This window comes from Fundulus heteroclitus, chromosome 22 (assembly GCF_011125445.2).
Source record: "Fundulus heteroclitus isolate FHET01 chromosome 22, MU-UCD_Fhet_4.1, whole genome shotgun sequence".
NCBI lineage: Eukaryota > Metazoa > Chordata > Actinopteri > Cyprinodontiformes > Fundulidae > Fundulus > Fundulus heteroclitus.
The window spans coordinates 34,833,684-34,848,169 of record NC_046382.1 but is presented as its reverse complement, the minus strand read 5'-3'; the positions used below and the strand labels follow the sequence as shown (position 1 = coordinate 34,848,169).

The 14,486-nt window shown below is 40.7% G+C and overlaps 1 protein-coding gene across 12 annotated transcripts in view; it reads right to left on the bottom strand.

Moving 5' to 3' along the window:
• Window positions 1-14,486, bottom strand: part of LOC105917631 (mitogen-activated protein kinase kinase kinase kinase 3) — a 56,869-nt gene that overhangs the window by 28,666 nt on the left and 13,717 nt on the right. For 8 of the 12 annotated variants that reach the window (XM_021310601.2, XM_021310600.2, XM_021310604.2 and 5 more), the window contains exons 2-15: window positions 10,832-10,889; window positions 10,485-10,575; window positions 10,280-10,344; window positions 10,129-10,184; window positions 8,299-8,346; window positions 7,884-7,926; window positions 7,683-7,755; window positions 7,188-7,319; window positions 5,629-5,691; window positions 5,405-5,486; window positions 4,941-5,057; window positions 4,400-4,474; window positions 1,383-1,461; window positions 1,217-1,275 (exon numbers count right to left, since the gene is read on the bottom strand). In XM_021310601.2, coding sequence (XP_021166276.2) covers window positions 1,217-1,275; window positions 1,383-1,461; window positions 4,400-4,474; window positions 4,941-5,057; window positions 5,405-5,486; window positions 5,629-5,691; window positions 7,188-7,319; window positions 7,683-7,755; window positions 7,884-7,926; window positions 8,299-8,346; window positions 10,129-10,184; window positions 10,280-10,344; window positions 10,485-10,575; window positions 10,832-10,889 — 1,041 coding nt within the window. The remainder of the gene's footprint in view (window positions 1-1,216; window positions 1,276-1,382; window positions 1,462-4,399; window positions 4,475-4,940; window positions 5,058-5,404; window positions 5,487-5,628; window positions 5,692-7,187; window positions 7,320-7,682; window positions 7,756-7,883; window positions 7,927-8,298; window positions 8,347-10,128; window positions 10,185-10,279; window positions 10,345-10,484; window positions 10,576-10,831; window positions 10,890-14,486) is intronic. The other 4 variants (XM_012852491.3, XM_012852494.3, XM_012852498.3 and 1 more) reach the window with 1 other exon arrangement.

Here is a 14,486-nt window from a genome sequence, read left to right as displayed (position 1 = left end):
TGTGTTAACAGGAGGGGGAGAGGCCCAGCGGTTTGTTTTATTGCTTCACTATTTAGCAGCTGACTGAGCCGTCAGATGATTAACCCTTTCCTGCGCTGATTAGTACCGTACCAGAACGGAGCGTTGCGTTTTACTACGCGCATGGGAAGTGCATCTCTACAGGGTAGCTCAGACCGACAGGGTTCGTCATTGGGCTGTCCAGGAAGTTAAAATTTCAAACGATATTGCTAGTTTATGTCATCTGGGAGGTTTACTTCACTGTTGCAGATACAGGAGCTTTTACTGACCTTTTAAAGTTGCTTTTAAAACATCCGTGTTGTAGCGTTAGATTATTGCATTACTGCAGCTAGCATGGGGCACCTTTTGACATTTAGTTTTTTGCTTGTCCCGTCTGCCTTTGAAAAACACTATAGTTTGCCTAAAGATGTTCTCGTGTATTTTTTCCCTGAACGTACTCCCAGTGCTAGCAGAGGTTATTGTTCTGGTCAGGCAAGTGGCTGCAGGGGGTGGGGGGATATAGCAGTGCTAATGTCAGGAGAAGTGGGACAATTTGGGTAAATGTAAATGGATTAGTTTATATCCAGGTTGACACAAACGATGAGTTAAAATACTAATTTTTTTCTCAATGTTGATTAGATCAAAATATTGATAATTTTGACAACCCTGGCACACCTTCACCGTAATTGCTTACTCACCTCACCAGCTACCCATACTTTCAAACGTACCTAATAACCTTCCTACTGACATTACTTACCAACTTTACATACATTCCCGTCTTACTAACTGGCCTTGCTTAATCTACTGACATTTGCTCACTTAGCAACCATTATTATTTACCCACTTTCTATTTAACTAACCTGCTTGCGAACTAACCTTATTATTTTACAAACCTAACTAATTAACCTCACTTACTTTAATTAATAATCAACTTTACACTAAACCAAATAAATAGAATTTCGATCAGAAAAAAAGAAGACATTTTTGACAGTAACAGATCTTACATAAACTCTAAATGATCCAAAGTCTGTTTAAATTCAATCATTTCATGAACCAAACTAAACATGTGGAGGGCCATCATACTTGGTTCACCACAGAGTGACTTTGCCAAGTGCGTCACGTTACCAGGTTAGAAAGGACAAAGCTGGTGGTGGTGAAATTCAAGCCACACAGTCTCGTTCACATGTGTATAAATACAATGCCACACCTCATTACTCACCGGCTCGTGATGAGGCTCTGTCTCCTTTCTCAAAAGAGGATCAAACTTCACTTGTCCAACTGTGAAGAGACAACAGGATGGAGAAGAATATGAGTTTAAGAGATGAACGTGAAATGCGATTTCTTCCCACCTCCCAAAAAAAGGAAGGCAATGTTAACAGACTTACAGTTGATCTCAGACAGGGTCTTTCCTTCCCTGGTGCTCCTGCTGGTGGAGCGGATTCGATAAGGAACAGAGACTGGAGACTAGAAGTAAAGAGAGGGAGGTAAACAGAAAGTCAAGCGGTTGTTTAAATATTAGATACAACACTGGAGTTTACGATGCACATAAGACTACAGCTGATTTTAAAGAAAACACACAATCCTTCTGGCATTTCCTGTGGAGCAGGATTTGATGACACAGCAAAACAACCAGCCACACGCTTCAATGAGACCAAAAACATGACAACTGGGTCACTGAAAAACAATCTGTGGTGGCAGCATCAATGTTTAAACCTTTTGTAGAGACTTAGACATCTGGTAGATTGAAATAGCTTTTTTTTTTTTTACACTTCCACAGATAAGTAGATCAACAATTCTTTTTTTTTTTTATACAAATTTTGCATAACATTTTATTTGACATCTTAAATGTATAATCTAAGGATCTAAAAAATTTTTTTGTTCACAGAAAAGCTAAAACCACAGCAAACTCACACCATGCCTGTGAAGCACTGGAGATGACAAACCAAGTCTGAAAATGATTTTACGAATTATCGCTTTTCATCGAGTAGAACAGGAGGTCCAATCTCATAACATTCCCATAAAAGTGAGTAGAAACTTTAGGAGTAAATGGGAGATGAAGATGGCTTCCCAAACAAATATATTGTTTTTACATGGGTTAGGGTCTCCAAATGGAGATCCATAAACTCTCTCACAAAAAACAAAAGGACTTATGGTGCCTTCTAAAAGTATTGACACTCCTTTCAGTTTTGCACATTTTGTCACATTACAAACCCGGTTTTCCATGTTTTTATTGGTATTTTATAATAGAGCAACATAAAAAAAAGAGCATAATTGTGAAGTGGGGTAAAAGAATAAATCCTTTTTCTATTTTTTTCCTCTAAAGATAAACAAGGAGAGCATTTGTATTAAGTCCCCTTTACACCAGGGCAACTAACTGTATTCAAAGGTCACCCATTTAATAAAAAAAAAAAAAATACAGCTCTGTGTTATAATTATTAAGAGATGTTCTCTGAAGAATGAAAGGAGAGGCCCACAATAACTGAAGGAGCTGCAAAGCCACACCGAAGGGGGTGCAACCTGTTGAAAGCATCCTAGTCGCTGTCAATATGAAGTCACAGTTGTGATTTCAACAAGCCATGCAGGTGACACTGCAAGCATATGGAAGACGTTGGGGTGGGTTGGTCAAATGAGAAAGTCTTTAATTTAGGCTGTTTCATGCAAAACAATATGTGCAGCAAAAGGCTAACGCTACACATCACCCTGAACACACCACTGTCACAGAGGACTACGGTGGTGGCAGCATCATGCTCTGGGAATGCTTGTTCCCCCAGCAGGGACAGAGAAACGGGTCGCTGTTGTTGGAAAGATGGAGATAAATAAATGACAATCCTGAAGAAAACCTGCTGGGGGCTGTAGATTGGGGTTCACACTCCAGAAGGACAAGAACACGATACATAAAGCCAAAGCTACAGATGAATGGTTTATTCATGTGTTGGACATGACTGACCATGACTAGACCTAAATCCAAAAGAGAAACACTGACAATAATTGAAAATTGATGTTCACACACCCAATCTTGTGTGTCTAATTCAGTGGTGTGCAAACTTTTCGGTACATGGGCCAAAATTGTCAAGTTAAAAAAAAACTTGAGGGCCAGAAAATTAACAAAACATTTAAACCCAAACAAGAAAAAAAATTTCAATTTGTACCGGCTCTACAAAATGTGATTATTTTAAATAAATTAGTTCATCACTGTAAATCCAAAATTGAAAAAAAGGTTTTGCTCATTTGTTGTATTAAAAGATGGTCTTCCAGGTTGCAAATTATTTTTGAATAATTTGATTTGACTCTTTAATAATAATAATAATAATAATAAACTTGACTCTTTGTGGTCTAGCAATATAAGAACAATATTTGGGTCAGTTGTTCTTTGAACATTTGGGGGGGGGGGGGCACTTTGGACACACCTGGTCTAATCTAACGGATCATGAGAAATTTTAAATGAAAAGTGGTCAAATATGATAAGCTGATAGATAGAAACCTACATACCTGCAGCTCTAATTGGACCATAAAGTATTTCTACACATCGACAGTGGGGAATGAATACAAAGGCATGGCTGAATTTTCTGATTTTCATGTTCACAAATAATTTTTCAATCCACTTTACAATTATGCTCTACGTTTAGTATATGACCTAAAGAATCCCAATGAAATACAGTGAGGTTAGGGATTGTCTTATAACAAAATGACAAAACGTTTAAAGGCACAGTACTTTGTGAATGATTTTTTTTTTCAACGCTTAATTTAAAAAGTTGGAGCTGCACAATCAAAGAAAATGTAAACCTTGTTTGCTTATACATTTTAAATGTGCCTATGACAGTGGAAAGCGTAATGCTTCGGAAGCCCTCTTCATCGACCAAACTCTCTTCTTCATCACAGCTGCTGCTCTCACAGAACTGGGACGGAGGAAGACGTGTCCTTAGTGACGTTGCACGTATATTATCGCTAACACAGCTGTCACCGACGTGGCCATGGTATGCGGCTAATCACTAAAGAAATACGCCAAGATTTTACAGTCGCCCCACAAACACCAACGGCCTCAAGCGGACCTCAGCTTATCCGTTTCTCTGTGTTCCTATGATGTTTTCAGCACTCAAGGAGCAGAAGAAAACAAATTTATTCAATGACTTCACACTTTAAAAAGGGCGAGCTAATCAGACGTCAGGAGGAACAAACAAAATGACCACAAAGGGACTTGAAACTCAGTCTTCGCTTGAACGTTTAAACTAATTATGCAGCTGCAAGAGTTATCCATCAGTACATCACATGCCAGAGCCTCCGTGACAACACCAGGAGCCAGAGAGAAGAACGGACATTCAGTTTTATAGCTCCAATCAAAACACGTTTTCAAAAGAACAGACAGACTGTGTTAGAGGGACATCACTGCAGCCGACACAAGTACCTTCCTACGAGCCGCAAAGCGGGGTGCGCGTCGAGCCCCTGGGCTTATGGGGAGGAAATGACCTCTGTATTTAAACTAAGAGGGGAGGGGTGGGGGGGGGGGGTGGAGATGAGAAAACAAGAGGAAAACAGGGGAGGGAGGAAGAGTGAGGTAAAAGATAGAGGGAAGAAAGGAGTGCTGATAGAGAGGAGGAAAAGATGAGCAAAGCCACATCAGAGAGGAAGGGAAGCAAGAAAAGAGGCAAAAGGAGAAACGGAGGAGGAAACAGGGGAGGGGGGATAAAAAATACTGAAAATGAGTCTCATGAAGAAGGGAAAGGCGTGTGAGGAGAGAGGATAAGACTGCTGAGCAATGGCAGAGGAGTTCAATGAAAAAAAAAAAAAAAACAGTTGAGGAGACATGAGGACATATTTTAAGAAAGGGAGGAAAGAGGCAAAAAAAATCCAGCAAATCACAATCTGTTCTCTGGCTGAGCTGCTCTGATATTCCTGCTAAGGCTTCAGTTTTCCAGCAGCAGGGACCCGAGAAGGGCAAATGTTACCTCTGGTTCGGGCTCGTCGTCGTCGAAGTCGTTGTACGTGCTGTGGTCGGGGTTGCTGGCTTTGTCCAGCAGCTCGATCGCCAGCGTCCTGCTGAGAGGCTGGGAGACGAACGGGTGCTGGGAGAGCGGTGGGAGAGGGAGTTAAACTAACGCCCAACGCGTTTCACACATTCAAGCACTTTCAAGATGACTTTCTACGACTTTAAAGGGAGTAAAATAAAACAACAACTGGGCTTGTACCATTTAATAGTGATTTAATAAGCTCACAAAGCAACCAGGAAAAGCAGTTGCCTTGTTTCTGAGTTATTGTGATAACTCAGAAATTAAATTAAAACTAAATATTATACAGGGCTTTCAGACCTAAGATGTGTTCTTCTAGAAGTATAACGGATACAAGTCTTTACAAACAGCATTTGAGGTCATTTTCTTTGAAGAAGGCAGAATTAGCTAGTATAATTTCTCACCTGCAGCAGTTTCTCTGCCGTTGGCCTCTTCTTTGGGTTCTTGGTAAGAGCTAGCTTCACAAAATGGTGAAAGTTGTTTGTCCTGTCGGTCGAGGCCAGAGAACAAAAGAGTTAATGCTCGGACCCTCAACCTGCCACAGCTCTGATGACAACGACACAGGCCAGCAGCTCCCTTCACCGACATGAAGGTGATCAAAGAAGCTGCGGGTTAGTTGGTGTCTCACCACTTCAGTTTATCTTTCAACTTCGGAGGCTGGAAGTTACTCTTGGTCATCAAGAAGAGAGCCCTGAGCGGGAGAGAGAGCAAAGCAAACCATGAAGACTCTGGATCTGTGGCCAGAAGATTCCCGTTTGTGTTACGACAACGATTAAAGATCGGCAGAAATTATGGTTACGTTGCTGCCCATCGATTTCTGTCGGGGTTTGAGGTCATTCATTTCTAGCAGTTTAAATAACATCAGTGAAGAGCACGAAGGATGAGCGACTATGAGAGAACACCGACAGCCCTCCTAGGACTTGTTCAGTGGAGCTTCCAAGAGAAAACCTTATCTCTCTAAAAACAATACGACCACGTGAATTAACTTTGCAATTTTGTATTTAAAAAATAAAAAAAAAAATAAAAAAAAAAGATCACAAATTGAAAACAATCTCCTTAGCGGCATCAAGGTGAACACCGCTATTAACCAGCTACGGCTGTAAAGCCACTGCACCAGCTTTCTCATTTCTTTCTTATTTTTCCAACTAGGGCAGGGCGATATAGACTGTAAATTTTATCATGATATACTGTTGTACTATTGTGATACCGATAAAAAGTGATGATAAAAGACTATTACCAGCTTCATTTAGTCTCTGTAGGTATCTGTGGTTTTGGCCTAATAGCCCCACAAGCACAAATACTGTCCTTAAAAAACACATTTAATCATGTAGCATGTATTAAGACCAAATTCAACGTTTTATCCGGACACCTGTTAAAAGAAGAAATGTGATTTTTATCACTAAACTCCCCACAGTAACTGCCTTATATTTTTGACTTTATTGACATTTATTTTGCTGTTTCTTGATGCTCTCAAGAAACAGGAGAGAAAATAGCAAAAATAACAATCACTGACATTATCTGCGTTTTGGGGGGGGGGGGGGGACAGAAATTGCTAATAGGAATTTATCATTGTAAAGATTAACCCAAATTCTTATAATGAGAAGAAAAAACAATACGGTGGAGGCCCAGCTCTATTGCTGAAAAGACAACACAGAGTAGCTGCTAATTAGAAAGTCACAAGAAGGAGAATATCAGAATTCCTTAAAATCGCTCTGCAATGGGGAAACTCGGGTGTGAATATAAAAAAAGTAAAATATAAAATCCATAAATCATTGCAAAATGTTTTTCCAGGAACAGTTTTTTTGTGTTAAATTCATTGTGTTCCGTTATCGTTTCACAGCGACGACAGGAACACACACTGCAAAAAGAGAACTAAAAATAAGTAAAATTTTCTTGAAATTAATGTATTTGTCCTTGATTTGAGCAGGTAAATAAGATTATTTGCCAATGGAATTAGTATTTTTACCCCTAAAATAAGATAATTAGATATACTTCACTTGAAATAGGATGATAGAGATGAATTGTGCCTATTTTAAGTGCAAAAATCTTATTCCATTGGCAAATAATCTTATTTACCTGCACAAATCAGGGAAAAATTATATAATTTCAAGAAATAATTTCTTATTTTGAGTTCTATTTTTGCAGTGCAGTTCTGGTGACCAGAAACACCCAAAGCTACAGCTTTACCTCATGGGGTGCAGGTCAAACATGGGCGGCTGCAGCTCTGCCAGCTCTATGGCAGTGATGCCCACTGCCCAGATATCACACAGCTGATTGTAGCCCCCCTTCCTCTCCACCGCTGCCACCTCTGGAGCCATCCTAGATCGTGGGAGAAGCACATTAGTAAAGATGGAAGGACACACAGAAGGCATGTAAAACAAAACACTGCGTGCTTTAAAACAGCTAGACATGGAACCAGAATTCCCTTTTTCCTTATGATCAAATTTTCCTTATGATCAAAACTGGAGCTTATTTGCTCTGATTAGACAGAGCCAGAAATTCAATATCTCCGCTGTTTAACCCCCCATTAAAATTGCAGCAAAATTATGACAAAAAAGCCGCTCAAATTCCAGCACGTTCACCTGAAAGTTCAGGTTTCGCGCATAAAAGGCTGTTTGACGTTACAAATTCACTGGACCTGCACAGACGCCCCTATGGGCTACGAAACGCCATGACACTCACCAGTAAGGCGTTCCGATGAACGACTTTCTCTTGGCAAGTGTCGCTGTGATCTGGGCCGACACGCCAAAGTCAGCTAAGGAGAGAAAAGGGTGAGCATCAGCAGAAACGAGCCGAAGGAAGACCCCCCCCCCCCCCCCCGGAGGCAGACTGAGAACAATCTTCCTGGATCTACACAGACAGAAGATAAAAGGCGACTCTCACCGAGTTTAATGTAGCCGTTGTCTGTCAGGAGGATGTTGGCTCCCTGTAAGAGCCCAGAGATGACACTCAGTACGCAACATGAAAAAAACACAACACTACACACTTTCATGAGAGGTTTACTCAGACCAGCCTTTCCCTCATCGCCACAGAAATTATTCATTTTCACACTAATAAACATGTAGCCAGGAATTTCCTCACTAAATATGTTGCTTTATATCCATTGTGCAAAAACATAAGAGCAATATGACCATAAATTTAGCTTTAGGTGGGCCATGAAACAAAGGTCTGACTGGTTTGTTGACGTCCATGAACAGAAAATAATGCAAACAACATTTACAACAGCACTACAAGTAACGTGAAACAGGATATCTATTAAGAGACGGCCTAAAAAGAGCATAGTTTATTTTAGACTCACCTTAATGTCTCTGTGCATTTTGCCTTTACTGTGCAGGTAGTATAAACCCTGTGAAAACAAGGCAGCTGGTGTCAGTGACTTTTATTGTTGTATATTATATGGCAAAAAATAACATAAAAATATCACAACAGAAGTAAAGCAACCAACTTATTTCAGTTTGAGAATAAGATTCTCCATATGAAAGGCTGATGTTCTGCTATTTTCTTTAGATCAACATTTTACACTTCTTATTTTAGTCCATCTTTAAAGCCCGCCTGTGTTTATTCATGTCACAAAAGGAAAGATTAAAATAAAGTTTAAACATCCTAAAGCCCTAGCCCAGTGCTGTCCCCTGCCAGTACGGTCTGTGCACCATTTGTGGCTCTTGGACTGATTATGAGCGACGCTGCAGTTCAGGAATGGAGCAAACAGATGGTTGATGCAGACGGTCAAGGTTCTTCTTTTTAATAGAGGAAAGATTTCACTGCCCAGAGAAAATCTAAAGAGGGAAAATGTTAGGTAAAAAACACAAAGCACTCCTCTTTCATCATTTTAGTTGCTTTTATTTTCATAGTAAATAGGACCGCAAACACCTGCCGAATTTACTCAAAAGCAGGAACCTGTTAAGTTTGGCCAAAGAAAAAGCATCAATCCAAAAAAATAATAATAATAATTGATATTTGAAGAGTTTCTTATTTCTTAGAGCTTTTTATTAATGTCTTGGATGGACAATGATTTAGAGTTACATTTTCTACTAAAATTAGACAACTTTGACCATTTTATTACAACACTGTATGTTTAGTTTGCCCTTGCGCAGAAAAAGAAAAGCATTTCATAATTAGTGTTGTGCCGATGCCATATTTTGGCCCTGATACCTGGCTGGCTGTGCAGTATTGGTTGATACCGATACCCTCTGTTTGAAATTGATGTGTGTGTGATTATATGAAGAACTGCATACTATTTAGGGTAGTAGAACTTTTTATTGCCTACCTAGAATGGGTGACAATAGTTGAATAAACTTTTGGCTCTCAAAGGCCAAAATAGTGCAACATTCGTGAAATTATAACATAATTGTAGTGCAACAGTAAAACAGTAAAATTACATTAATAATTGAATAATATCTTTTAAACCCTGAGTTTTGGCTCTCAAATGCCAAAATAGTGCAACTTTCATGAACTTATGTAACACGTATAATACTAGTCGGGAGAGAGAAGGCTGCGTTCAAGTGACATACAAACATCAAAATGGTATCAGTGCCCTATTTGTTGGTACTCGCCGATACGATACCACTATGTTAGTGCTGGATGGGGGCCCCGTCCCATACTGGTATCGGTACAACACTTCATAATCAAATCATTTTTGCGAATGAAATAAATAAATGTATATACAATAAAAAACAATTTTGGCCCACGTGGCAAAAGGTTTACACGGTACTAAAGACTAGCTGTGGCCATCGATGCTTCTGGTGAGTAAGCCTCAGTCCCAGCATCGACGCCGCTGGACCACATGACCACATCTGGCACACGAAGCAGAGGCCGCCGCTGGCGAGCGGTACATAGCTTCTACTAGAACATCAAAGCATGAAGGAGAACAATCACCAGCCTCCTCAGTTTTATGCATAACGTTTGTTGTGTTTGGAAGCAGTTTGCGTAAAATCTTAAACGTTGTTTTTTGATGCATCGCTTTTCTATGCAAAGGGACTTTTTGGGAGATTTGGCGGTTCAAAGTATCGCATTGACGTTGTGAAAATGATGCCATTGTGTTATAGTCTCGACAGAGGCAAAAGGAAATGAACGCAGAGCCCTAACCCTAACCCAGCTACGTCTAGAGTGTGTAAAATGTAAACATTACCTGCAGGGTCTCCCGTGACATGTACGCTATCTGTGACTCTGACAGAGGCCCAGTTACTGAGGGAAAGAGAAGAAAAAGCAGTTAGAGAGGAAAAAAAAAAACTGCAAACACACAGAAATGTGTGAAATAAACGAGTTTGTTGTTCTCCTACCGTGATAGATGTCCTGCAGAGAGCCGCCGCCACAGTACTCCATGCTGATCCATAATTTATCCCTCCTGATCAAACGAAGGAACAAAACGGTTAAATCTGGGAGCCCCCCTCCACGCGTCTAAAAAAAATCCCATTATCCCATCCTGGTTCAGCCATACCCACAACGTGCATTATCACTAACATTCACACGCGTTCACACTCTTACCGGAGATAGCTCCCAAAATAGGCAACAATGTTAGAGTGTTTACAGTCCTTCATCATTAAGATCTCCTGCTGGACGACAGCAAAGTCCTCACCTACAGTCAACACATGTGCACACGAGCATTATTACGGTATAATAGCTGGCCGCCAGAGGAACGCCGTCGCTGCCGTTTGATGACGGAGGAGACGGATGCAATTCAAACAGAGAGGGGGCAAGTGAATGGCAGGTGGAGAAAATGACACACACGGAAACGTAGGACAACTCAGGATAAGGGAGTTGGATAAAGAACCAGAGCATCCAACATGGGGACAAAAAAGGAGATAAACGGAGACAAACATGAGGTAACTCACCCGGTTCCAGTTTGATGACTTTGATAGCGGCCAGCTCCCCTGTGTTTACATTGCGAGCCTAAAAGAATGAAAGGAGGGGGGGACTTGATTAGTGGTTTAAAACGTTTTTACAGCACCGACTGTGGAACGTCAAGCAGAAACGTGGCTAGGGCTGGGCGATAGGACGATACATATCGTACGGACGATAGAAAAGTGTCTACAGTGCTAATTCTATTCTATCGTTTCTATCGTTTCTACCACCATTTTATCTCGTATTCAAGAAAATATTCCCCAATGTAGACTACGACAAACTTATTAGTGTAGTCACGTAGCCTACACACAGTTTATAAGTGATAAACAAGATTTATTTATTTTTAATTCACAAAGAAGCGCCGTCTTGTGGTTTTGCAACATGACGCTGCTTTACGGCTTTTGACTCACACGCGGGTTTGCGACATGCTTTACGTTACTTAACTCATGAGAGCTGAGAGATGGAGACGCAGGAGGCTGAAGTCTTAAACCCGTGCTTGCAACAAACAGACAGCTACGCCGGCAACCCAAGATGAAGCACTTTTACCAAAAAAGTTTCGATAATCTATATTGGCGTTATGGTATGCAAACTTTGCACTACAAGGTTAAATATTTCAGAAACTTGTAACTAACGTTTGTTCAAAAATGTGTGCTTTTCTACTCCGAAACTTAAACTAAACATTAGTGCACTTTTATTTATTTATTTTGGTAATTTAATTTAAAAACCTGTAGGATTTTGAAAAAAAATGTGAAGGGTACTGCAGCGCTACCTCTGCCTCATTTTATGTATTTATGTTACTGCACTACAATTTATTTTTGTAATTTGTGACAGTACTATAAATGTCACTTCAAAATAAAGTTGGAAAAAAGTAAACAATTATGTTTTGTCATATTTTTCAGAGATTTGCTGAAAACTTACTTAATTGGGGCATATTGCAATATATATCGTTATTGTGATATAAAATAGTCCATATCATGATATATGATTTTTTCCATATCGCCCAGCTCTAAACGTGGCTGTTCCTTAGTAGCAAAGGACTAAACGGTAGACGTCTTCAGGTCTAATCGGGGACGCGTTCCTCCACAGGGGAATCAGTTTGAAATGCACAGATGAAAATAAATGAGAGGAAGAGCCTTTGTTTTTAAATCGGAGTTTAATATGTCAAGTCAGCTCAACTTGTGGGTTATTGATCAGGTCAGGTCAGTAGTAGAAAGGGTTGTTAATCAGCGTCGCTAGTTTGGTGTTAAGGAAATTAACAACAGGGGCGCTAAAGGGGAAACGACCCCAAAAACAAGAATGATCATCCAGGTGGAGGCCACAGACATTTTTCCTCATTTTTTAACCAGTTTTTAGTAGTTTAGCATCTGACCCGGGTCAGAGTCTCTACTGGTAGCATGAGAGGATGCCTGGACCCTCCAGAGGTAGTTTAACTCTACGGGCCACTGGCAGAAGGTTTGCTGCGTCTCCCAGCGAGATGAAGTCTGTTTCTATTGGTTTGGTCTGGGACATTCAAGCTGGTGAGCCACTGGAGGTCAGTTTGTAGGACTCTTGTGCAAGAAGGAAGAGAATGGGTTCTGCCAAAGACCCGCATCTACGCTCCCCTGACCTAAATCCAGCACATCTCTGGGACATCATGTTTAGGTCCACCTGACGCCACCAGGCTGCAGCTCGCTGATGCCCCGGTCAGGATCAGGGAGGAGACCCCCCCCCCCCCCCCCCCCAGGAGACCATCCGTCATCTCCTAAGGAGCATACCCTGACATCAGGCATGCACGCAGGCACGCGGGGGCCAGACAAGCTAATGAGAACCATTTTTTTTGTTGCTGCGAAAACATTTGAGCAAATTGGACCAGCCTAAAGTATCAGCTTTTTACCATTTCACTTTCTCCGTGACTTCAGATGAAGCCCTCTGTGGATTGATCATTATGATAAAATGATGTGACAGCCTTCTGCTCCTAACACTATACCCATTCTGTATCGGTATGGATGTATTTGATCTGTTTCCGAGGAGTTATTTTATTTAGTTTGTGTGGTGCTTATTGTCAATGAACATTGGCTAGTGCCCAGAATTGGGCGATTTCAATCCTGCTTGGCCCCGACGATGACAAACAGGAAAAAAAAGCTTAAAAAAAATAAGAAAATCTGATTTAAAAATCTAAAAATCAATATTGCCGTTCAATATGATGAAAGACGCAGTTTTTGAACTGAGTAACGTTCTTTAATAATGTATCTCAGACTCCGACCCTTCCTCCAACAGCAGGACAAAAGCAACATTTGCAGCTATTTTTCCACATAAAAACAGCCGATCCAACCTTTAACCGGTTCAGTTTCAAGACAAAGCTGCTGGCTGGCAGCGCGTTTAGGGGACAGAGGTAGATTAGACTGACTTACATATCTGCACGATCGTGAAGAAATTAATAAACAAATCAGACCGCACAGATGCTAAAGGTGACCCAACAACTGAGAACAGGTGACAGCATGATGGCACACATATGAGCAAAACACCAGAACCAAACACCAATGTTCAGATTCAGATTTACAATATAAATTATAATTAACTAGGCAAAAACAAAAAAAAAAAAAAGGGGTAAAAAATATTTTAAATGCCATTATTATAGCTTCCTATAATACAGTTCCTAAGCAGAAATCAAAAAGCTCTGATGATGAGGTTGGCAACAAAATCCTGATTGGTGCATCTGCTGGTTTTGTTGAAGAAAAGCTAAATTTACACAAAACATGAAAACTAAATTTGAAAGCAAAAAAAAAAAAATGTTAGGCAGACCCAGGGTTGTGGGGAAGCCATGAACCAGAGAAAGTACTCACAACTCACATGGAAAGGACTAGAACACCTATTTACTCTTTGTTTCTATTTACAGTATTTCATCACAGGATTTCTTATTTTCCAGTTATTCATGGTGGCGATCCTCCTCCTGTGGTGTAAGGATGTTCATGGGGAAATAAAATTCCCACGTAAGTCACTCATCGTGTTTTAATAGGATGTGAATCACATCCTAAAACACCTTCAGGTGGTTTGTGGGAGAGAAGGTGGAAACCTTTTTAAAAATCGCCTTTCCTGAAAAGTGGGAATCAGTCAGGGAAGAGAGGACAACAGAATACGGAAAGGGACTTTTCTATAAATAGTGAATGACGTTTATATTTAGCAGCAGTGCTAGCGGGGCAGGACAGGAACTGTGGATAAAGCGCATAAATAAAAGATGGGCTCTCAGAAGAGACCTGAGCAGCCTGCTTCTTAGCGGGGGGAGAGCGTGAGACACGGCGGGAAGACGTGAGCTGGAGGAGTCGACACCTGGAACGGCCTCAGCAGCCTGAGAGAAACGTCACGTATCAACAGCTTTGTTGCATCTCTGTTCCAGAGGAGGAGCCGCCCTGTTTCTGGCTCCATCCTTTGACACATATTTACCCAACAGAGACGCTCAAATACATCGACTAGGTTCAGAAGATCACAGAGGAACCCGTTTGTGTCAGATAACCTCTGAACACCATTTAAATTTGACTTATTGTTGCCGGTTTCTGTAAGTAAAGACTCTCTGAACATTGCAGAACCCTTGATTTAAATTGAATGCAAACATAATCTAGGATTAATTATCTTCTGAACTTACTTAATGCCTTCGGCTGATTGTAACGG